At 37.6% G+C, this 25,123-nt stretch overlaps 1 protein-coding gene across 2 annotated transcripts in view; it reads right to left on the reverse strand.

Moving 5' to 3' along the window:
* Positions 1–25,123, reverse strand: part of dlc1 (DLC1 Rho GTPase activating protein) — a 216,692-nt gene that overhangs the window by 182,761 nt on the left and 8,808 nt on the right. The window contains exons 1-4 of one of the 2 annotated variants that reach the window (XM_057843913.1): positions 21,595–22,079; positions 19,332–21,148; positions 8,131–8,265; positions 7,787–7,894 (exon numbers count right to left, since the gene is read on the reverse strand). In XM_057843913.1, the coding sequence (XP_057699896.1) occupies positions 7,787–7,894; positions 8,131–8,265; positions 19,332–21,110 (2,022 nt within the window). In that variant the 5' untranslated portion in view covers positions 21,111–21,148; positions 21,595–22,079. Of the gene's footprint in view, positions 1–7,786; positions 7,895–8,130; positions 8,266–19,331; positions 21,149–21,594; positions 22,080–25,123 lie in introns of those variants that run through there. The other variant, XM_057843914.1, reaches the window with a different exon arrangement.

Raw genomic sequence — 25,123 nt, forward strand, 5'->3', positions numbered from 1 at the left:
ATATTACTCAAGTAAAAAAAATGTACTCAAGTAAAAAAGTATCCAGTGAAAAGAATACTTAAGTAATGAGTAACATTGTGAGTAACTGTTTATGTTTGTTTGTTTTTAAATTATTTTTTTTTTTTCTCTTAGCACAAACTTATCTATATGAACTGTTGTTGGAATGAAACTGTACAATAACCCATTACATAACCACATTAAGCCAAAGGAAAAATAAATAAATAAATAAATACATTGAATTCCTGCGAAAGAAAAAAGAAAGAAATGAAGCATTATTCGTCCAAAGAGCATGAGTGCCCTCTAGTGGAGAAAATAGGTTTTAGTTTGAAAAGTGAATAGAGTAGTTACTACTATGAAATTAAAAGGATCATATCTCCGGTTTTCTGTGGTCAATCGCCGCCAAATAAAAGCTGGGAGAGAAGTTTAAATCATTCCTTTTGAGTCACGTTGAGGGCAACACTCTATGTTAAATATAGTGCTGCAACGATTAATCGACTAACTCGAGTACTCGATTAGGAAAAAAGATTAAAATTAAATTTTGCTGCTTCGAGTATTCGATTAATTAAAGTGGCGTTGTAATGGTTTGTTTTGAAAGTGCTTGCATTTAGTTGTATTGATTTGGGTCGATATACTGCCCTCTAGTGTGCCTCATTTCACATGGCTGAATCCAGCTGCTCTCTGTTAAGACCAACATAAGCTAAGTTTTTCTTTGAGCTTATGTTTTTTTTTGTTGTTGTTGTAATAAATGCATTTCTAATTTAGTTTATCGGTATATTGAACTGTTTTTTTGTGCACATATGTGTTTGAACCATTTGTTAAGAGCGTGGTAAAAAAAACAAAAAAAAAAACGTTAGCATTTCATAGCATTTAAGCTAGCGGACTTTTGCTATGTAAGTTACCCAATTGTTCTTTTGTTGTACATAAATCCTCATTTATTTATTTGTTTATTTTATACTGTTTGAGGCTCAGCACAGGTATTTTAATTTTTTTATGTTCCTTATCCGATTATTCGATTATTCGAACTTAGTAGTTCATCGATTAATCGACTACTAAAACAATCGATAGCTGCAGCCCTAGTCAAATAATTTCCTACAGTGCTTTAGAGAAGCCACGTGATTGAACAGGCCAGCGTGATCACAGAATGGCAAGCTTGCTTACTTTAGTGTAATGGAGTCATGTGATTATTGTTGCGACGTCTCATTGGTGAAATTGGTAGAGCTACTCTTGGCATCGCTGGCAAAAAAATAATAAATTTAATATGCAGAATAAAGAGGAAAAATGTAATGACTCTTGTGCAGCCCAAAGTAGCGGAGTAAGATTAGCCTTTTTTCTTCACAAATCTATTCAAGTAAAAGTAAAAAGTATGGCTTAGTAAAACTACTCTTAGAAATACATTTTTCTCAAAATTATTCAAGAAAATGTAACGGAGAACACGTAACGCATTACAAACTTACTACCCACCTCTGCGTATGTCTTTCTGCAAAAATATATGTAAATAAATAAATAAATCTCAGCACTTCAGGTGACTGATATGTTGTTTCCGACTGTAAAATTTAGAGGAAGGTAGTCAGGGGTCAGTAGCCTCCACCCGCCTCTGTGGCTTGGCATATCCTTTCCAGCCGCTAACCTCTATAAATAGCAGCACAAAACAAATGGCTCTTCCACCTCACATAACTTGAATTTGTCACTGTTGATAACATTTATGAACCCATATAACAATTGCTGAGATTGCTGCAAATTTGATATACAGACTTCACAATCAATGAAAAAAGAGCAGTATTTGTGAGATGTATGGAGAGTGTTTACAAAAACTGTGTTTGGGGAACCAAGTTAATGAAAAAACAAAACACCTGTTAAAAGACAATAACGTGAGCCAAACAACGCTTTGAGACACCTGTACTAACTTAACAAAAGAAATTTGCCAACAAAAACACTTAGGTTGAACAATCATAGTTGCACACTGAAAATAAAACACCTGCTGTGACATAACATCCGTTTGAGATTAGCCACCAATTTGATACAAGAATAACAGCCACCTGCTTAGGGCTAACAATAGACACTGTACTAGCAATGATTTGTTAATGTGTACCCTTTGACCCACAACAGCAAATAAATTCTATAGTTTGCTGGGGGAATGTTTACGCCTTAAAAACATCCAGAGCCACATACCACCAACCGTTTTTCTTATCATAGTTCCATAAAACTACGGTAAGTGGTGCAGGTATGTTCTAGGTACAATCACACCAAAGTGTTACTGACTGTGCTTCTGGGTCTGAGGGGAGAAAGTAATGGCACAAACATAAGTTATCCCTGCACGGGATGGAAGGAATGCTAATGCAAATTCACCCTGACTCCAAGGACTAAACGATAAATCATCACACACATGCATAATTTTCCCCAGTAGATTCTCAAAAATCTGGCATAAGACTTTGGAAAAACATGTCTCTAGTGCCATCTTTAAACTCAAGTTCAAGTCCTGTTTGTCTTAATATTCTTCCCAAATCAACAGTTTTTTTTTTAAAGGACTTTTAAAGGAAAGTATGGCCCTATAGCTTTACTGGTAGATGGTGCACTACATTGATTTATTTCATTGTATTAAAAGACCATGGAAAATACTTCCAAATCTGGCATAGTTCACGTTTATGTTGACCTCACTTTGCCATCACATCTGTGCTTTGTTTTCATCATGTAAAATATTTGTATTGTTTCTCTAAAGCAGGGGTCGGCAACCCAAAATGTTGAAAGAGGCATATTGGACCAAAAAAATATAAAACAAATATGTTTGGAGCTGCAAAAAACTAAAAGCCTTAAATAAGCCTAATAATGAAGGCAACACATGCTGTATGTATCTGTATTAGCTACAGTGCCTTGCAAAAGTATTCGGCCCCCTTGAATCTTGCAACCTTTCGCCACATTTCAGGTTTCAAACATAAAGATATGAAATTTAATTTTTTTGTCAAGAATCAACAACAAGTGGGACACAATCGTGAAGTGGAACAACATTTATTGGATAATTTAAACTTTTTTAACAAATAAAAAACTGAAAAGTGGGGCGTGCAATATTATTCGGCCCCTTTACTTTCAGTGCAGCAAACTCACTCCAGAAGTTCAGTGAGGATCTCTGAATGATCCAATGTTGTCCTAAATGACCGATGATAATAAATAGAATCCAAATGTGTGTAATCAAGTCTCCGTATAAATGCACCTGCTCTGTGATAGTCTCAGGATTCTGTTTAAAGTGCAGAGAGTATTATGAAAACCAAGGAACACACCAGGCAGGTCCGAGATACTGTTGTGGAGAAGTTTAAAGCCGGACTTGGATACAAAAAGATTTCCCAAGCTTTAAACATCTCAAGGAGCACTGTGCAAGCCATCATATTGAAATGGAAGGAGCATCAGACCACTGCAAATCTACCAAGACCCGGCCGTCCTTCCAAACCTTCCAAAGGAGAAAACTGATCAGAAATGCAGCCAAGAGGCCCATGATCACTGGATGAACTGCAGAGATCTACAGCTGAGGTGGGAGAGTCTGTCCATAGGACAACAATCAGTCGTACACTGCACAAATCTGGCCTTTATGGAAGAGTGGCAAGAAGAAAGCCATTTCTCAAAGATATCCATAAAAAGTCTCGTTTAAAGTTTGCCACAAGCCACACCAAACATGTGGAAGAAGGTGCTCTGGTCAGATGAAACCAAAATTGAACTTTTTGGCCACAATGCAAAACGATATGTTTGGCGTAAAAGCAACACAGCTCATCACCCTGAACACACTATCCCCACTGTCAAACATGATGGTGGCAGCATCATGGTTTGGGCCTGCTTTTCTTCAGCAGGGACAGGGAAGATGGTTAAAATTGACGGGAAGATGGATGCAGCCAAATACAGGAACATTCTGGAAGAAAACCTGTTGGTATCTGCACAAGACCTGAGACTGGGACGGAGATTTATCTTCCAACAGGACAATGATCCAAAACATAAAGCCAAATCTACAATGGAATGGTTAAAAAATAAACGTATCCAGGTATTAGAATGGCCAAGTCAAAGTCCAGACCTGAATCCAATCGAGAATCTGTGGAAAGAGCTGAAGACTGCTGTTCACAAACACTCTCCATCCAACCTCACTGAGCTCGAGCTGTTTTGCAAGGAAGAATGGGCAAGAATGTCAGTCTCTCGATGTGCAAAACTGATAGAAACATACCCCAAGTGACTTGCAGCTGTAATTGGAGCAAAAGGTGGCGCTACAAAGTATTAACGCAAGGGGGCCGAATAATATTGCACACCCCACTTTTCAGTTTTTTATTTGTTAAAAAAGTTTAAATTATCCAATAAATTTTGTTCCACTTCACGATTGTGTCCCACTTGTTGTTGATTCTTGACAAAAAATTAAAATTTTATATCTTTATGTTTGAAGTCTGAAATGTGGCGAAAGGTTGCAAGGTTTAAGGGGGCCGAATACTTTTGCAAGGCACTGTATATGAGCCTACTATCAAAACGACTAAGTCGGCTAAAAATACATAATGAGCCTTCATGATTTAATGTTTATTTTCCCTGCAGTGTATCCAACGCACCGCGGGACTACTCTGTTGTATGATTCCACCTCAAGTTTAACTTCATTACAATTGTTTCATTGCTTTTATGAAATTATAGAAACACAATTTAAAAAATCCCATTTTTTATGTCGTATTTATTTTGAGGTTTTGAAAAACAATATGGATGTTCATAAAATGCCCCTTATCTGGGCATGTCTTTGATTTTCTTTATTATCTCGGTTTTGTTTTTGAAGTCTGCACAGAAGCATCAAAACAAATGACCACACATACTGGCTCAACGTCATTCAAAGGTGATCATATTTTGATTTTCAAAAGCAGGACACAAATAACAGACATAAATAATCCCCATTTAGTCTTATATTCAAAATTTATATGGATCCATAGCATGCACGCACTGCCCGTGCATGACACACACACGTACGGATAGTTTGCTGTTTACTATCGGCCGTGTAAGCAATCTTAAAATATTGCTCATATTGAGCAGAAAGAAAACCGAGCATTCTCAGTCTTATCCTCAACCCATTTTAGCTTTTTATGACTGTTGTCAAGCCCGACCCTTCTCCAGAAGCCGTGTTCAAGGCAAGCTAGGCGCAAACGCACAGCTGCACCGCTACAGTAGCGTCCAGTCTCTCTCGCTCTTTGCTGATGTAATTGCTGCATGTATTCCAATTCGGGAGACTTGACAGTTCAGACTGCCCGCCACATTCTGGAAGAATGGCCCAGGTCGGATATAAACGACATACAAAAGTGACCGAGATCGGATTTGAAATGGTCCACTTCTATGCGACTTGTCCCGTTCAGACCGTCAAGTTAATGGAAAAACACGAAAAATTGGATTCGTGCATTTAGACCTGCGGTATGAACCTAGCCTAAGTTCTTTAGAAGTAATGGAATCACACTTTTTCTCTCACTCCCAACTGGATACTCTGCTGCCAACAGGTGTTGTGGCTTGTTTACAATAGCCATCTGCCTGGCATCCCGCCCTGCTGCTAGAAATGTGTGTCACAGGCTATGACGCAAATCTTCGTTGACAGAAATGTTGAAATTTCCTATCTATTCTACACATTTTTACACCATTGGAAAACGTTCAGAACGTTTGTGTCATTTTCTTCCTCCTACAGAAACAATATGAAAACAAAAAATATATTTCCCTCAACCATTTTTGTCCATTTTCAAACATTTTTGAAAATGTTCCCGGGAGCCACTAGGGCAGCGCTAAAGAGCCACATGCAGCTCTCAAAACACAGGTTGCCGACCCCGGTCTAAAGAGATTAAATGATCGTCACAACACTATTTTGGTGTGAAAGGATTTTACTTCCCCCTGCAACTATTAAAGTTATTCATCAAGTCATCATCTCTTCTGTCAATTGCTCTCTCTGTACACCCTCGCTGTACAAAAGCCTCTTATTAGTCATTAAAGAAAGCAATGATTACCTTACTTCTCTGACTATAAGTCGCATTTTTTTTTCATAGTTTGGCTGGGGGTGCAACTTATACTCAGGAGCGACTTATGTGTCAAATTATTAACACATAATGATATCATTTCACGTGTTATTTTGGTGATTTAGAATGCTACTGATGGTTTGGTAAACTTGTTAGCATGCTCTTTATTCTATAGTTATCTGAATAACTCTTAATAGCTAAGGCCACGTTCGTGTTCTGCCTTTGGAAATGTATGTTCAATTGTATTATTGACTTTTTTATATTGAAATGCATGCTTTTAGTTTGTGTCGCTTTCACGCCCAAGTGGGGGTGCACTCGCACTTCTTTACGCGAAGAAGAGCGCTCACACGCCAGAAGAAGACAGACAGCTACGCAGTGTCTCTGAGCGAATGGGTGAGAGAGAGAGAGAGAGAGAGAGAGAGAGACGGCTGCGAACCTACGTTCATTGTTTATGCTTGTAAAATATCTCTACAGAGGCAACGTCTGTGTGTATCATCTTTTCTGTTGTTGTTGTGTGTTTTCCACCTGCGATCGGACACTTAGAGCCAGTTGTGTGGTTGTTTGAATGATGTGCTAATGCTAGCGAACGCATGCTAACCGATTGTGTCATTGCTGTAAAAGCACCTAATTATCATTTATTTACGTTGATGTGAACCTGTTTGGTATCGAGGACGAAAATGATTCAGCAAATTATACGGACGTCCAGGATCGTCATTTGGGAGTTTAGCTCGCTCTATAGCCAGGACCGAGCCGTAGTGTCCTGGTGAGGACAGTATATTCGCATTTCGTTGTTCATGCATCATGTAACATCATACTGTACACTTATTCAGCATGTTGTTCTCTGTTGTATTTTTATAATATGACACATCTGTTCTATGTGTTGGATTTTATCAAGTAAATTTCCCCCCAAAATATGACTAATACTCCGGTGCGATTTATATATGGTTTTTTCTTCTTCGTTGGGCGTTTTATGGCTGGTGCAACTAACACTCAGGTGCGACTTATAGTCTGAAAAATACAGTACCTAGGTTTTTCCAAAATTACGATAATAGAACTTGCAGGCCACATAACAGAACATCATCTGTGACTGCATACGTTGCACTGCATGGCTTGCCTTACATTGTCCAACCATTCTGCCTTTTAAAATCCTGTCACGTGTTCTTTGAATGTGGAATGGCGATATACATATGAGAAGCTGCAATTATGTGAAAGAATTGTTTTCTTCATTCAACCTCTCAGAAAAGTTCAAGGCGCTTACAGCATTTCACAAAAGAACAGCCGCTGGCAATGTTTCATATATTTTCATTTCAAACATCACTTTGTTCCACAAAGAAAAGGAGGCTGACAAAGTCATTAAGTGAGCAAGAAAAGGGGGTCGAGGAGGTGTGTCTCACTGAAGTGCATCTCCCGTGACTCCCCTTTCCTGTGTTTTAACTCGGACACCCCTTGACCCCTTTTGTTGGGGCGAATGGTCTAGATCACTGGAAATGGCTAATTATACAGTTTTAGGGTCTGCTTGGCTAAGCTTTAAGTGTTGGTACATTCTGACAATTGGGTCCAAGTTGGACACAGTGCTGGCTCTTTTCAGTTTAATCAACACACAATGAAACAGTTTCCTCTAAGCGCTACTAAAAGTTGTATGCATGGCAGTACACAACCAGAAAAATGCATAAAAAACATTACTTTTAGACTTATTACCTGCACGGACATCTGCACAATAATCAAAACATTTATCACAATGGTTTTTGTCATCTTAAAAGCACTTTTAAAAAAGGATTAGAAGACTGACTTACACCACTCTTAGGTTTTGCTCCAAGGAGTGTTGGGGTGCCTGAAGCTGGAACATTTGCATGGCTTTGCTGCATGATTGATGTTACAGCTACAGATCCCAGATCAAAGTCCTGCATTAATAAGATACAAAATTTCAGTGTTTTCTCTCACGTTTAATCTACCGTAATAATGTTGTTCAAACAATATAATCGTCAGCAGATTACTAAAACTCAGCCATTCCGACACATGAGCAATTTGTATGTGTGAACTTTCCATGGATCAACTGTTTGGTGCAAAAAAATAAAAAATAAATAAAGCCTGAAGCTGCAGCTGGTAAAATAAAGCACTGCAATATGCAGCTATGTACCAGTTGTCGTCGCCGACGGAGTGTGGGGGTGCTGCCGATGGAAGAGTTGGCACTCAAGGCATTTTCAATTTCCTGGTCCAACTGGTCCAGCTTCATCATTAGCAGCACCATCGAATCCAGACGAGCATGGTCTCTCTAAAAGAACATTATTTCAAAGCGGAAAGTGTCATGAAGCAATAAATTCACTGATATAGACAACAACAAAGTATTTCACATACATCTAATTTATTGTATTTGCATCATCAAAGTTTTCCCCCCTCCAAATTCCCTTTTGTTAATAAAGTTAGCACATTTTGAACGTAATTTTGAAATACTATGGAATAATAGCGTATTGGCCCGAATATATGACGGTGTTTTTTGCATTGAAATAACACTGAAAAAGAGGGGGTCGTCTTTAATTCGCGGTCTGGACATTATACCCATTCACGACACTAGATGGCTCCAGATATCATTTGCCACGTTTACATGGAGCCAAATATTCCAATTACAATCGGAATATTTGTTCAAACCGAATAAATGTGTTCCATATAAACACCTCATTCGGAATGAACAGGCCCAAACCGAATGGAATTTCATTCCGATTCACAGGGGTGGAATATTCCTTTTCCCAAACCGATTAGAAGTAAAATTATATCATGTAAAAAGGGAAGCGGAATGGTGTCTGGTTACGTTCTTTCTGTGCATGCTCCGTACTGACGTGGTGACGTCACTCGGTGACGTAAGTAACGTCACTTGCAACATGGCTTCCAAGCACACGCACAGCGCACCCACACAACTTTTTAAATGAACGGCGTATCATTCTGAAGTTTTGTTTCCACTCGAAAAGTTAAAACAGCAGCTGATCTGACGATCGATCTCCATGTTTTGCAACGTGTTTTGATTAATCTGCGCATGTCAGACGGCAGTTGTCAAACGTCTTTTCGGAATAAAGGCAGTCACATGTGAACGCTGGATCGGAATAGATGAAGTGACATGTAAACAGCTGATGTGAAATTTCCATTCGGAATGATTTGAATCGGTATGAATAAAAGTCAGCATGTAAACGTGGCTAGTGATTGATGTTCTGTCATGACAGATCTCAGCTACTCTTTTTAGTTTAACCAGTTTGCATTATTTTATTGCAATGTTTTTCCTTATTCAAATTTTTTTCAAGACTACAGTTACGGTTAGACTTCACTTTGATGGTTAATGCAGTAATTGCAATTTTGGTGTTTTATCACAATAGATTGGTTTATTTACATTTCAAAAACCAGAAGCCATTCATTTACGAATGTGATTGCACTTTAGTTTACATATTTGAATGTTCAGATATTAAGATTTGAATGGGGCAAAATAACATGCTTTTTCTCTCAAATATATTGTTATAATCATTTGTTTCGGATGTACTGTAATTATTTTCTGTATAAAAATTTAATTTGGTGTTCAAAAAGTCTCTTTTCAAACTTTAGTCTTGAAAAAGAGGGGGTCGTCTTATATTCGGGCCAATACGATAAATAGGAAAATGTATTAAATTCATCCATGCATCCATTTTCAACACTGCTTATACTTGTCAGGGTCGCGGACTCATGGGTGTGCTGGAGCCTATCCCAGTTGACATTAGGCGAAAGGTGTACTACACCCAGTCAGTTATAGGGCACACAGAGACAGATAACCATTCCCACCTACAATCACGCTGTCACTGAGTGGGACTTGATCCCCACCTCTCTGTGCTGAAGTAAGGAGGAATGCACCACTACACTGACTTGTAATAATTTCATTGATCATTTTTGGGCCTTATTGAGATTTGAGAAACACATTATGCATGGAAAAAACTTAACATAAAATATTAAATTGGTTAATCAATTACTTTCATTAAGTACAAAATGTTATACTTAAAAAAAAAAGCAACAAAAACACATAACAATTACATTGCATGGTGGGTCAAGAGGCAACAAGCAGCAGCTGTGCAGTATCCAATAAACCAGTATTGTTCGGGGGCACTAATTCAACAATGATTAAAAGTCACACAGTGACCCCAGGTGGAGCTGCTACTGTAAGACAAGCACTTCTTTACAACGGTCCTTCTCTAGTCCTAATATAATAAATCCCTTGTTAGACTCAAGTCTGGCATGCTTTAATTTCCTTCTGATCGCTGCTAACAATGGACGGGACTTAAAGTCTGAGCCTTCTTCCTAAATAATACAACAACAAATTACAGCACAAGACATGCCCATTAGCACTAAACAAACCTTTTTAAAATCATCACAAACAGAACCTGAGCATTTTATGAGGGTGAGCTCATAGGACAGTTAAATAACAATATAGCAACATGTGAATGTGAGCCTCGTGTGCCACATCTGCTCTTAAGGCATGGTGAATCATTAACAAAGAACATTTGCACATTATATTATGTAAGTGAAGTACTAATCATGAACATGTTTAAATGTGGACCTTAAAGTGCCTGTGACAAGATAAAACGTCTTAAATAGCATTTTTATGTGAATTAAAATCGTATTTTGAGACGATTCGACTATATACAACAATTTGGCAAAGCGCAGATGACGAAAAATGAGTCTTTTAATCTGCCATTTAGCCCCACGTATCATTATAACACTCTAGCACTTCGAGGCGGGTGATGACGTCAGCACAGTAAGGGTTTTAGCTGATTTAGAATTCAGCCCATTGAGAAGGAACATTCAGAACAAGGAAAATGCGAGAGAGCAGCAAAATGTCATTTTTTAAATCTCTCTCCTCCAATATTTTTACACGATATCCTTTTTATTTAAGTTTATCCCCAATTGCTAAATTAATGGTCTGGTCATGACAAATAGGTTTTGTGCTAAATGGAATATGAAATATTAAAAATGCATTTATTCAGTTAAGACAGGGCAAAAGTATGGTAAAAATTCGACTTCATAAACCTCCTGAACTGTATTTTATGCCACCGGAGTTAGTCCAGCTTTTGTCATTTCCCTGCCCCGGCTTTGGAGACGGAGGAAAGAGTGTAAACAAAACAGGAGCCGTAACAGTTAGGCTACATGCTAACCCAAACCAAGCGACTTTTCCAAGTCTTTTCCCAGTCTTTCGAAAACCGATCGGCCAGCCCTTGGCGGTGAGTAGGTTTCGGCTTATTGTTCTGCTATGGCCCCGGCAGGTCGGCAGTGTTCATCGCTGGGACGCAAAAGGGAATGTGCGCTGAAAATAGCGCATTCTCGGCCGACATCGGATCACATGGCTGGGCACCTGAAGTGGACCGAGGGGGCTGGATGTCTGGGCACAATCGAGAACCGGAGACGAGTGCGGGGGGCTCCCCAAGCCCAAGATGAGGATAGTGCTCGCTCGGCGGGCACGCGAAGAGGACAGACGAGGGTGGAAGTCATGACACAACTGGCGTAGCAACAAAACACTGCAGCACATTTGGCTGGCGTGATGCAAAAAATAAACTAATTAATCCGCAAAATCAGCTGAATGAGCATTCCTTCTGCATACGATACTAATGGCTGTATTGTGAGGATGGTTAGTCTGTTGATGTCACATTCGCCTTCTTCCTCAATCCAAGACAGTGGCCGGAAGTCATCATTTTCATTGCGCAGGATTAAAAAAATTGAATAAATATATCGACTGCTTCCACACACATCCAAGCGGTCCATTTCATTCAGGAGCATAAAATACCGCGTGTAATATGGAATAAACATGCTTTTTTGTGTCACAGGCACTTTAATGGACTGTCTTTTTAAAGAAAGCACTCACATGGGCAGATCTCCAGATCTAATGCAACAAAATAGTAGTTAGTAGTAGTAGTAATAGTAGTTCAGCACTTTCCATCACATATTCACAAATTGCCATTTATTTTCTGGGTGTTGCAATCCAAGTTAACCTTATCCAGTGCACCTTACGAATGGAAATTTCATTTATTACAAAAAAAAAAAAAAAAACATTTTAAAACTATTTTTTAAACTATTTATCATATTCTTTTTGATTTAATTATCTTTTTTTTTTGATTGAAGTTTTTTTTTTTTTTTTTTTTCTTTGATTGAAGGACATTTTTGATTAAAGTAATTTGTTTTGCGTTTGGGCCACATTTTAGCTAGGACATACAGTATGTGTCTTTATTATTACATCAAAAAGTAAGTTGCTTTGAACAAAAGAAATATTTTTTAAAAAGAAAAATCACTTCAATCAAAAAAACATTTTTTTTCCATCATAGAAAAAAGGTTTTTTAATGCGAAAAAATATTTGAGATCTCCGCACTAGGGCGGGGAGTAACAGCCTTGTCGCGTTGCGGCACTCTGGTGGGACCCCGAGTGTTGTGCCAGTCGACAGCTGTCCACTTAATAAAAAAAGAGTTCAAATGCAAATTTTTGAGTCTCAAATATTTCCTCGCATTAAAAAACAATATATTTTTATATTATACAGTATATATTTTAAACATTTTTTGATTAAATAATTAAGACACAGATGTTGTAGCCAAAATGTGGCCCAAACGCAAAACAAAATTATTTCAATCAAAACAGTCGTTTTTAAAAAAAAATCACTTCAATCAAAAAAAAAAACAAAAAACAAATTCGATCAAAGAAAAATAGTTTCCAAATGCTTTTTTTTTAAAGTTTCAAATTTATTTTTATATTCAAAAACATTTTATTTTATTGAAGTGACTTTTTATTGAAAATATACAGTATATTTAGATTGAAGCAACTTTTATTTTTATTATTTTTTTTTTTTAATTGTAGCAACTTTTTGGGGGGATTGAATAATACAGACACAAAATACTGCCATACTTATGAATTCTGGTTGTGCTTAATGACCTCAAACCTATATTGTAAGGATTTTGCTCCAGAGACACATATTCATCACTCATCAGTCAATAAATGAATAAATAAAACAATAATTAGAATGTTAAAACATATAGAACAAATGAAAAATGCATTGCATTTATGCAATAATGCACCTGATAATCAGGTGTGCCTTATGAAAATAAACTCATTCATTAAGGGTGAGTTTTATAATCTGATCTGCTTTAAAGTCAGAAAAATAAGGTAGAAAATGACCTGCTTTATTGTTTGGAGGAACATATTATCATTATTATTATTTTACACTTGTACAGCTAGCATTGTCTTTTGAGTTCTAAAATGAAACGCACAAACGATTTCCAATGGGAACGTTCTAGCAGTTAAATCCAATAAAAAATCTGCTGTAGATCTGTATTTTAGGTTGGATTGTGCTCGACCAGATAAATCTGACTGTATCATCTTATGACTTTATCTCAAATTAGTGACTGAGTGGCCTGACAAAACCTTTTCATTTAATTTTCATATCAAGAGAGTTATTGCGATTACCGCGGCGTGTTTTTTTGGGGGACATTTAAAGAAGGGTACACTTAAACACTTATGAGCATGTGTGTATCAACATTGCAGGTCATACATTTTTGCATTCACTGACATTCCAGTCTGGTAAGGCTGCACATTACAATGTCCTGCCTCTTTAACAGAGTATCACAATGAAACACTGTCACAGTAAAACAATGACATCTTCACGAAGCCTCGCTGAATGAACAAACGCATCTGGCTAGAGACAGCAAGAACAGCAACCACATAAGAGCAGCGTGAAAAACAAGTGAAGAGCAATTCTGTATCGTTTTATGGGGACTTTTGGTGGTTTGGATGCTCCTTTTCTCTCATCCCGTTACATTCCTTCCCATTTCCTGTTTTCTTTATTTTTAATGTGAGACAGTTCCCACACTAAACTGTTGGACACTTCCCTCCCCTTTCTTTGCTTTCTTCTTTTCAGAACACAAGACAAGACCGTGGTCAAGTGCACCCCAGTGGAATCTTTAAAAAAAAGTAAAAGTACGTAGAAATCAAAATAGCAATTGTCAAAAGTTTTTAAATGCAAATAATATATTAGCCAATCAACTGCGAATATTTTAAATTGTCTCTCCTATTCATCACACTTCGGCTAACCACTGTTCTATGCACCGCCCACAAACTATATACAGTGATCCCTCATTTTTCGCGGTTAATGGGGACCAGAACCCACCGCAATAAGTGAAAGACCACAAAGTAGCACCCCCCGCTAATTTTTGTGTCTGTGTGTGTGTTCAATGTATTTATTCAGATTTAGCATTGAAAACCTACATAAACTGTAAGACATGTTTTTCACTTTTTTTCCCCCAAAATATAATTTAAAAAAAAACACAAAAACTTTTATGTACATATAATAAGCGGATTTTCAGGGGAGGCCAGGCCCCCCCCGGTGGCGAAGAGTGTCATTGCATGTAATTGACTTTCCTAAACAGTATATGATTTTAAGATTAAGAATTTTCTGGTAAAATATTGTCAATAAAATTTGTAAAGCAATAAAACAAAAATTAAAGAAATGAAAAAAAATATTTTTATCATAGGTCAAAATTATTTTTCGAACAGATTAAGTGACTAGCACCTTAGAAGGTCATTTGCTTTGCTTAGGCAAAACCACCCGAGGACCGAAAAGGCAAGATGGCTATTCGTACATTTTTTCAAACCCAAGCTTTCAAAAGCGACAACAACTACTGAGCAAGAACCAAGGACTGAAGATGTGGACCATAAAATGCTAGAGACCACTGTCAAAATGGTGAGCGGAGTTTCAATTTGCCCCACCAAAGACGCTAATTGTACAATAGAGCCACCACCAGCGTCTTGCCAATGTAGTTACCCTAGTCAAAAATTTTATCGCCTGTCCGCGGGAGCGCACATACACACACACACACCCACCCACCCACATTAGTTATGAGTTATGTCGACATAATTAATTGAAACCAGAAAAGAACCACAGTTATATATTTTGGACATCAACGTTTATTAAATTGGAGAAACTCCATACAGGTCTTGAATTACAGTAATAACAGTTATAGGTCATCCTACGAGTAAAACTGTAAAACACTTTACGTTCAATACTTAGCTAAGCTAAGCTATACGACAGAATTTAATTTTTTTTTTTTTTTTTATTGTTGGACCAAGTTTTAAAACCTAGTAGATAACTACATCACAAAAACACGGAAATCAGTATAGCGCAGTGGCTCCACCAAGGGGATACAATTTTTGACAGTGGTAACTACATTGGCACGACACCGGCGGGCGTACCATATTCAATGGATGATGATCTTGGCGAAAAGTATAGCTGTCCTAAGCAGCCTGATTTAGAATTGCCCCAAGAATGATGGGAAACAAAAAAACGCTCATTTTCAACTTATTATAAATATTCTTGTAAGCTAATTTTATTGCTAACACTGTGTTTCGGGGTCATCAACATGTTGTGCCCCCCCGCCCTAAAAGTCAAACTCCGCCTATGGTACATATATATTTTAATAAATGGTTTCTAAGCATTTCAAATGTAAAAAAAATATGATACGTTTTAAACATGTTACTGTCTCACCGAACTATTTTTGAACAAGAATAAAGTAGAAAAATGCTTGTCTTTATTAAATTCTTCATTTAGTGAGTCAACTCAAATCCACTCAAGCTGCTCACTCACACACAATGAGTTACCACAGCAACTGTTTAACAAGTTAAACGATGATTGAGGCATGCAGCGCTTTGAAGTTTCGACTTCCAAGCGTCTCTGGCAAGATCAAACCTTAACGTCTGTCAATCATCGTTAACTTTAATGAGCAACTCCAGTGCACTGCCTGACCAAGGAAAGCGGCAGGTGCAAGAGTGAGAGACTATGTGATCGGATCGGGACAGCTCTATAAAATACTGCATTTATTAATTTTTTTAATTGCAAAAATAATCCTCGATGGACTGAGGGCGCGAAGTTTGAAGCACAAAGTAGCAAGGGATCACTGTATTTGCTATTAAGAGGGTCAAAAAGAGGAAAAAATAGATAATTAATTTTTTTAATTAAAAAAAAAATCCGCAACGGACTGAGGGCGTGAAGTTTAAAGCGCGAAGTAGCGAGGGATCACTGTATATGCTTTAATTGACCGAAGAACTGAAGCAGGGTTTGTCTGAGTCTCAGACTGAAAAAGAGAGACATATTGCACAGGTACAGAAACTATAAAAAAAAAAGTGTGTTCCTATTTTGTTAGCTGTTATTTTTTTAAATGTGTTTCGAGTGTATCAGCATTAATGTGGGGTACATACGTGATGTGACCGACATGTGATTTGTCACACAAAGCTGTGTCATTGTCTGTGTTTAAACGTTATTTTCTCAGTTATTTTAATTTGAAGAAATTTGTGATTTAACATATTTAGATTCTTTGAGACACCATCTTTTACACGAAGGTTATTTATACAGTAGCCTACTAAGTCTTTTGCTTTAAGTCATTACACCTGGTCACTGCTGTTCCTTTAAAGTTTACAAAATTAGGGGCTAAACAATTATTCACCAAAGTAGATATAGTGTATATGAGCAATAGCAATGTTCTAAAACTAAAGATGTCTTTTTTTTGGGGTGGGGGTGGGGGGTGAGAACAAAAATTAAGACAGACAGACAGAGAGAGAAATGGCTGTTTTAAAGCCAAATTGTCTGCTGCCAGATAGATGACTGGCGAGCCAGATTGGCCCTTAGGTCAGGATAAGGCCTTGTTGCTAAAACAAATAAACACAGATACAAAGCCCAATATCAAGTTGATCTAAAGTCATTATGCACACCAGATGGGTTTCATTTTACTAATTCGATCCACAACTACATGAGCCTCGAGGGATGTCATCATGAATTGAACATCTTGTGCTGAATTGTACATCATCGATCATAAGATTCATGTGTTTTATCAACATTTCTTTGTCTTGATAAGTGCTCTGTATTTCACTTGTTTTATACTAAATACAGTAGCTTCTTTTTTAACCAACAATAATTTTTGTCCTGGTTAAAAAAAAATACACAGACCAAAAAAAAAAAAAACACGTGGCTAAAATTACCATACGGTGAATCATTTATGACTGCCAATGAATTCACATACATTTTTGTGGTTACGCACCTCTTTTGGAATTCCACGAGCCAGGATTTTTAATATTCAATCCCAATATTTAAAAAGTTGCAAGATACCTATTGTATTTATGCAGAACTGATTTTGCATGCCTCTCAAAACTGACGTCATGGAAATCAAATTTTTGATACTTAAACAGACAACAGACAACCATAATGTCAAAGTACAGCCACTGTTCAGATTGGTCATCACTCCTCATTGACCATCAAATCCTATTCTCGGTTTGTGACTCAAGGCAAACAACCCTGCGGTTGTCAATATGACATTACATTTTCAGTTAGGACTATAATGAGCATTTCACAGAAAATATACTGTATATTATTGACAAAATATACAGTATATAACAGCATTTTAAGTGAATGTTTTAATCAGGAAAAAAAAAAAAAATCTGAGTTATACAATGCAGACAAAAACACCTTTACATAAGATTACCTGTAAAATTACAACGCACATTCTGATCCAAATCAGACTGACATTTGCTTGTATATTGTACATTACAGCTTTACAATACTTTATCTACCGGTACGCTCGACAGAACAATACACATAAACAAATAAACAAATCCTTGAAGATTAAAGGATAACCTTTTCGACATACTTTAGGTAATTTCAATGCTTATCATATTAAAAAGAAAAACTAAAATTCATGATAATAATAAAGGGATTTTCATAATGATCAAATCCTTAAAAGAGTACAAATTGGGATTTTCAAATTTCTTTGTTTACAAATCTGTGACACCATCAAACAAATGTAAGTAAAAAAATATAGACTTCATAATTATATTGATGGTTCACACCCATCAGAGCCACGCCTTCAAATAGGGGGCCTGCCCAGACCAAGCATCAAGAAACACACGCACGCAGTAATCTAACGGCGGCTTTAGGTTAAAAAAGTAAGAAAGCTGTACGGCATACAAACAGGAAGGATTGTCTCCGGAGTGATTCGTTCGAGGTTTCAAGGTAATTATTATATTTTTTGTACCATGCATGCATTTTGAAACATTGTGAAAAAAATTAATGGGAGAAATTAGCCACTACGGCATTTGGCGTCATAGTTCATAATATTTACGTAAAATAAATGCTAACTGCAGGTTTTTTTTTGCTTTTAACCAAGAATCGAGACGTTTTTATGTCCATATGTATAAAGAATTCAGGGATTTAAGCATTTATTCACAAGAATTTCCAACAGAAAAAGCTCTTTGTTTTCATAAGGCGGCCGCTACATTTACTTACTAGCATCATAGTTCGCAATATTTACGTAAAATAAATGCTAAATGCACATTTTTTTTTCTTTTAACCAAGAATCGAGACTGTTTTTTACGTCCATATCTATAAAGAATTGAGGGATTTAAGCATTTATTCACAAGAATTTTCAACAGAAAAAGCTCTTTGTTTTTATAAGGCGGGCGCTACATTTGCTTACTGACTAGCATCATAGTTTGCAATATTTACGTAAAATAAATGCTGACTGCACGTTTTTTATTTGCTTTTAACCAAGAATCGAGACAGTTTTACACCCATATCTATCGAGAATTCAGGGATTTAAGCATTTATTCACAAGAATTTTCAACAGAAAAAGCTCTTTGTCTGTGATTCCACTCGGTCAGCTTTGACGGCCACACCACTAATGCAGGCCCCCTATTAATCGGCCCCGTGCCTTGTGTCTCGTCAATATATTATGAAGTCTATGCAAAGAAAACTCATGAACATGCATCTTCAGCCTAATCCACACCCCCATGTTGCCATTCAAATAGTCAACTTTGAACTAGTTTCCTAGTTTATTTAAAATGAAGAAAATTACAAAACTGGCAATGTCGTATTGCTTTTTTATTGTAATAGCTAACCCAAATCCATATTTGGCGCTTAACTGTGCCCGTCAAGCACACCACAGAGTGTAAAAAGACAAGTCTACAATTATGCGAGACGTTTAAACCTTTCACCCTCGCAATAACTTGGCCGGCTTGATCTCTGTTCTTATATCTCCACATACTTGTATGATCTTGTTTTGAAATAAATCACGGAATAAGACAAACACTTTGTGTATATACACCCCAAAAAGCAGACACAAAGATTTTTAAGCATGTGAGAGTGAAGTCATTATTTTCCAAGAACTTTGCCAAAGTGTGGGACAAAAATGACTCCTATGCAGAGTGTCAGTTTACTAAAAAGCATTACTCACTTATCCACTACCAGCCAGTGGCTGTCTCATAAAGTTGCTTTTACCGGGATATTTGCTTTTTAAATAGTTTCATCCTTACCTTCTTAATGCGTACCTTGACCACCTGCTCCTCCTTCTGAACTCCAGACTCACACGTCTCATCAAAAACCTGATTGACAAGGGACGTGTCACAGAGTATGCTCTCCTGCGTAGCTTTGTTCATCTGCTCCATTCTCGAGTTGACCACTTGCGTATGGGGTTCCCTCTGACCATCTGCCACCTCAGAGCCAGGTGACTCACTGAGGCAACCAGTGGCTTCGTTGCCATGGAGTCCCTCCAGCGAGAGCGCATTGTTGACCTCTGCCGAGAGTGGAAGCAGGTTTTGGTGCTGTTTTTCAGTCGCTATATATTCTTCAACCTCCTGGCAACAGATAGTTTTGGTCAATTTTTTTGAAGTAGGTGCACCAATACAACTAGCCTCAACCTGGTTCACAATTGGAATAGTTTCCAATGATAAAGAAGTTTCATCAAAATCTTTGTTTGTCTGACTTGCAGCCTCCATAGTCAAGTTGGGCTCCACTTCTTGAATAGGAATTTTCTCTGTGCAGTCTTCTTCTGACCTTACCGAGCCTTGTTGCTCACATGGCACTGTATTGTTGACTGAGTAAGGCTGAACTTTGACACAAATATCAGGTGATATGATTGGCCCAAACCTGACATCTTCAGATTTTTCGCTGTTTTCGCCATTTCTACTTTCCTCCCCCTGAGACATTTTGATTGCTCTTGTTTCAGAGTCCCGCTGCTCCACCAGAGTCTGGAAGGATATTTCACAACCAGGGTCCTGATCACATGCTCCAGCAGCGTTCCGCTTGCCTTCTTGAATGTCTCTGGAAAGCTGTTCATTCCCTGACTTTTCATTTAACGTTTCTGGGTCATTTAATCCAGCTAGTTTGTCAAATGAATCTGATGTCCAGGTTTCAATTGCTCCTTTGTCACATTTTCCTTGTCCCGCTGAGGTCACACTACACTCTGCAGTATTGTTAGCCAATGACATCACAAGAAGACTATCCATTTTACTGAGTGGACTGAACACATCAACATCCAAGGTTATCGCTGTGCCTGCATGGCCAGAGATGGAAATCACTTCCTCAACATCTGGGAGGTCATTCTGAGGTTCTCGTTGAGCAGCCGAGCACGACTTCAGTGTGGACTCTGAGATTTCATGTCTGCTGTAACTATCTGTATGTCCCTCCTTTGTGTGCAAATGTTTTGGAAGTTCGCCAGGCTGTCCAGCAGCAGATTGTGACAGTGGAGGCCCATTGTTTGAAGAAATAAAGATGCATTGTTGCTTGTCACGAGAGATATGCGAATTTTTAAAGACATCACCATCATTCTCTGTGTCAGTTGCATCTTGACCATCAACAGTTTTCTGAGCGCTTTTGTCATTTGCACAGAAAATAATGGCACTGCTTTTTTCACTTTGAGAAATACAGTCAGAATGGCTTGCTGCGTTAAGGTGGTCGGTACTCCTTAGCGGCACAACCAGGCATTTGTGCGGGCTGCAAACAAACTTCTTCTCAAGTGGAGCTTTAATAATGTTTGTTAACTTCACATGCTCTGAATGGATACCATCGTGTACTCCACAGGTGGTCACATCCGGCCTCTGAGCCGGCTCATCTGTGAGCAGTTGGTGGCAACCCTCCGGCATGGAGGCGCACCTTGTCCACCGGCCGTGCTTGCAGGCGGCTGAAACTTTCCAAAGCCCCTCGCTGTCAACACCATGGCAACAAATCAGGTCCAGATCATCGTAGCTATATTGTAATCCTGAGGGGTGAGTCACATGATCCTCCCAACTTCTCTTGCGTATAGCAACTGGCATTATTGGTGGCCAGTGCTAGTCCATAGGGCGGCTTTTCACTGAGGATAAAATACAAGAAAGGAATGAGATTACCAATATAGAACAATTTCACAATTTCCTAACCAAAACTAACTTAGCCGGGTATTGCTATAGTTTAAATTGACATTTTTTTCAAAATACAGTTGGCATACATGCTATATTGGATGACTGATATTGATGTTCAAACCAAGTGATCAGAACTGCGCTCCTATAGTTAAACAACAAAACTGCTTGATGATTAATTGTTAGCTAATTTTGAAGCAAATAAACTCTCACTAAAAATCTAAAAATTCCACATTGTAAAAGAACAGATCCATTAAGACCAATGGATACAAATAATATATTTTCACTAATCTCATCATGTTAAAAGGTTGCTTTGAATCATTCAATTTACATCATCGTCCAATTATCCTGTCAATTTTGTAAACAGTCATCTCAGTCACTTCACTTTTCTTAATTGTTTTACCTGTTGTTTCCCTAGAGGTCACACACGAAAGTACCAAATGTCATCAGCGTCCTGTGCATGAATTGTAGAGGTTAAAAGCTCCTTTAGTATGTCATTCAGCTGAAGAACCAACAGTCACCTGCAGGAACCAAGAATGCATCCTTTTTTTCTTCTTGTGAGCGATGACACCGTTTTATGATATAACTATGAAGCCATAAAATCAGCAGTAAAACATCTGGTTATAACCAACAAATTGCTTTCGGATCTGCTGGTCTGACCGCCAAAAATGTGTAGAAGTCGCCTTTTCATTCATCCACTAAGTGAAATCAGTACAATCCTAATGAAATATGATTCCATATCCGTCTGAGAAGTTGCTGGCTGTCTTCACTTGAGGTTTGTGACTGAAATCGGTAGCTTCCATGTACAGCGGCTGGCAAGCAGAAGAACACCCCAAAGACAGACAGAAAGCCCGGGAGCAGTGGAAAGTCCAAAGACATCTTCCATCTTGATCACATTAGTGTTTTTGCTGACGCTGAATGCTGAGAGCAGGGTGGTGTAAGAGGGGCTGGGTTTGCCTTTCCCCACTCCTCCCCCTGGTCTTCTCCATTCGATCCCTCTCTCATCAGGTCTCCTCCCCGCTGATTTTGACAGTGAGTCTGAGTCACATCCTACCAGTCCCAACCCCCAGCTTATAACTTGTACAACGTACTGAATGAGTTCATTAACTCTACCACTTCTCACATATTTTGGACACTTTTACAACCCTACTTGCTATTTTGGAAACTTCTTCACGTCTCTTTCTCACAAAACTGCTATTTCCACGCCTCAGTGAACCTGTTCGTCTCCTTATAGCGCCTTCCAAGGCAAACCAAAAAAGGCTCCCTCCAGAGTTTAATAATACACAGACTACCCTGTAAGAACATGAAACCCGAACCAAAAAAAAAAAAAAAAAAATTAAATATATATATTTTTAAGCAATTCTTATCTACGGCGTGCTTTTACCCAAAATTTGCAGTGCTGTGATGATTCAAGAATCCTTGTTTTTGTGTTTGTGGATGTTAAAAAGAAAAAGGAAAATTGTTCAATTTGTCAAATACTGCAGAAGCATGTTACATTCACTTAAAATACAAAACTCTTGTGCGTAATACCGTATTGGCCCGAATATAAGACGGCCCTGATTATAAGACGACCCCCTCTTTTTCAAGACTCAAGTTTGAAAAAAGACTTTTTGAACACCAAATTAATTTGTATACAGAAAATAATTACAGTACATCCAGGGGTGAAAGTGGGCCAGAATGGTCAGGAACGCAGTTCTGGTATAAGATTCAGGGCAGGAACGCAGTTCCGGTATAATATTCAGGGCCGGAACGCTGTTCCTGTATACGGTGCTTTGATTCCGAAAATATGACGGCAACTGTCAAAACGCTATGTAAAAAAAAAAAATACAAAGCTGACACACATGCATTTCATTTCCAAGAAGAAAACAATCTACCAACATCAGATTTATATACACAAGTGTTAACAACAAGCATCATAAAGTGCTTGTGTAGCGTGATCTGTTTCCATCGGTATTTATTATTTATTTTATTCAACGGACGGCATGGAAGTTTCCTCAGCTGCTTATCTGAGTCTGACGATGACGAGTCACGTCAATGTGTGAATGCACGCAGCAAAGCAAAACGCCTGGACTCATTTATCCGTTCAATTGGCTGACATACTGACATGTGATCACCAGAGATACTGTAGCTCTGATTGGTTCAAATGTGCATGTTTTCTGAAACAGAAAAAAAAAAAAAAAAAAAAGGGGCAATGCAACAGAAAATGGATCAAATCTTTATGAGAAAGGAAAGAGTTAAGGATGCTTATTTATCATATTTAGTTTTATTTGCTCTGATGGGGAGGTTCAGAACATCTTAGCTGTCAATGTGCCCTTTGGACTTATATTTGTTCATTTATGTTAGGCTACTTATTCATTTCCTAATGATTTAAAAAAGTCAATGTTTGCGTGATCTTCAAAATATATTCCATTTCACTCTGCAAAATATAAGTCATTTGTACTTATTTTTCTTAATGTATGTTACTTATATCTTTATTATTAAAAAAACACAACATCAAGTAAATGTTTACATTATCTGCAATTTTAATATACACCCCATGTTCTTAAGTAGTTAAAATTGAGATTTGGCATTTAGTATGTGAGGAAATGAGGGAAAATAAAAATTAGGAGATAGCTGTTTTTGTTAAAATGAAAAAATACAATTTTGAATGAAAATCAGTTTTTGTATGTGTTATAGAAATAACTAACCAAAACAGTTTTTTTGATTTTTTGTTTTTTTTACATTTCAGTAGTTTCGACCCCCCACCCCCAAAAAATAAAAAATAAAATAAAATAAAATAAAATAAAATAAAATAACATTTCTTGCTCCATGGTAACCTTCACGTTGAGGAGTTCCGGCAAGAAATTCTAACCACTTTCACCCCTGAGTACATCCGAAACAAATGATTATCACAATATATTTGAGAGAAAAAACATGTTATTTTGCCTCATTCAAATCTTAATATCTGAACATTTAAATATGTAAACTAAAGTGCAATCACATTCGTAAATGAATGGCTTCTGGTTTTTGAAATGTAAATAAACCAATCTATTGTGATAAAACAACAAAATTGCAATAACTGCATTAACCATCAAAGTGAAGTCTAACTAACTGTAGTCTTGAAACAAATCTGAATAAGGAAAAACATTGCAATAAAATAATGCAAACTGGTTAAACTTGAGAATAGCTGAGATCTGTCATGACAGAACATCGCTCCAATGATATCTGGCGCCATCTAGCGTCGTGAATAGGTATAATGTCTAGAACGCGAATATTAGACGACCCCCTCTTTTTCAGTTTTATTTCACTGCAAAAAACACCGTCTTACATTCGGGCCAATACGGTACATTTTAGGAGGTGTTTTTGATGTTTCTTTCCTTTTAATTCTCAGATTATATATGTCCATACTTATATATACTGTAAATGGTACTTCATCTGTGGATGTGTGTGTGTTTTTATGTCTGTGTGTGCTCGTTCCCTATAGACTCAGAAACGGCTTGGTGGATTTTGACATAATTTTACACAGATGTACTTTTTGTGTCTGGGAGTGTTCTTAGATGGGTTTGATCTCTGTAAGCCTCCATTTATTGCGGAAAATTCATTCGAAACAAAAAAAAAAATACCATAAAAATCCCTGATTGTGGAGGGGACAGCGCCATCTCTTGGGTAAAAAGCGCATCTCTTCTGATTGCAATGTAGCAGTTGGCTTTCAAAGTTTACGGTTTCATGTACAAATTTAAATGTGATGTGATGATACATTGTGGCTTTGAGTACTTTACAACAAGACGCTGTTTTTTTTTTTTTTTTTTTTTTTTAAATGTAAAATTTTCCAGAATAATGATAATGGATTTGCTGCGGCTTATTATCTTAATCTCTATAAAGGCGAGTTTGTCTGTGTGGCTTTCTGGGTGTTCGTGTTTTATGGACGGTGGAACGGCTGCGCGGATTTCGAC

This window comes from Corythoichthys intestinalis, chromosome 8, assembly GCF_030265065.1.
Source record: "Corythoichthys intestinalis isolate RoL2023-P3 chromosome 8, ASM3026506v1, whole genome shotgun sequence".
In the NCBI taxonomy this organism is placed as follows: Eukaryota; Metazoa; Chordata; class Actinopteri; order Syngnathiformes; family Syngnathidae; genus Corythoichthys; species Corythoichthys intestinalis.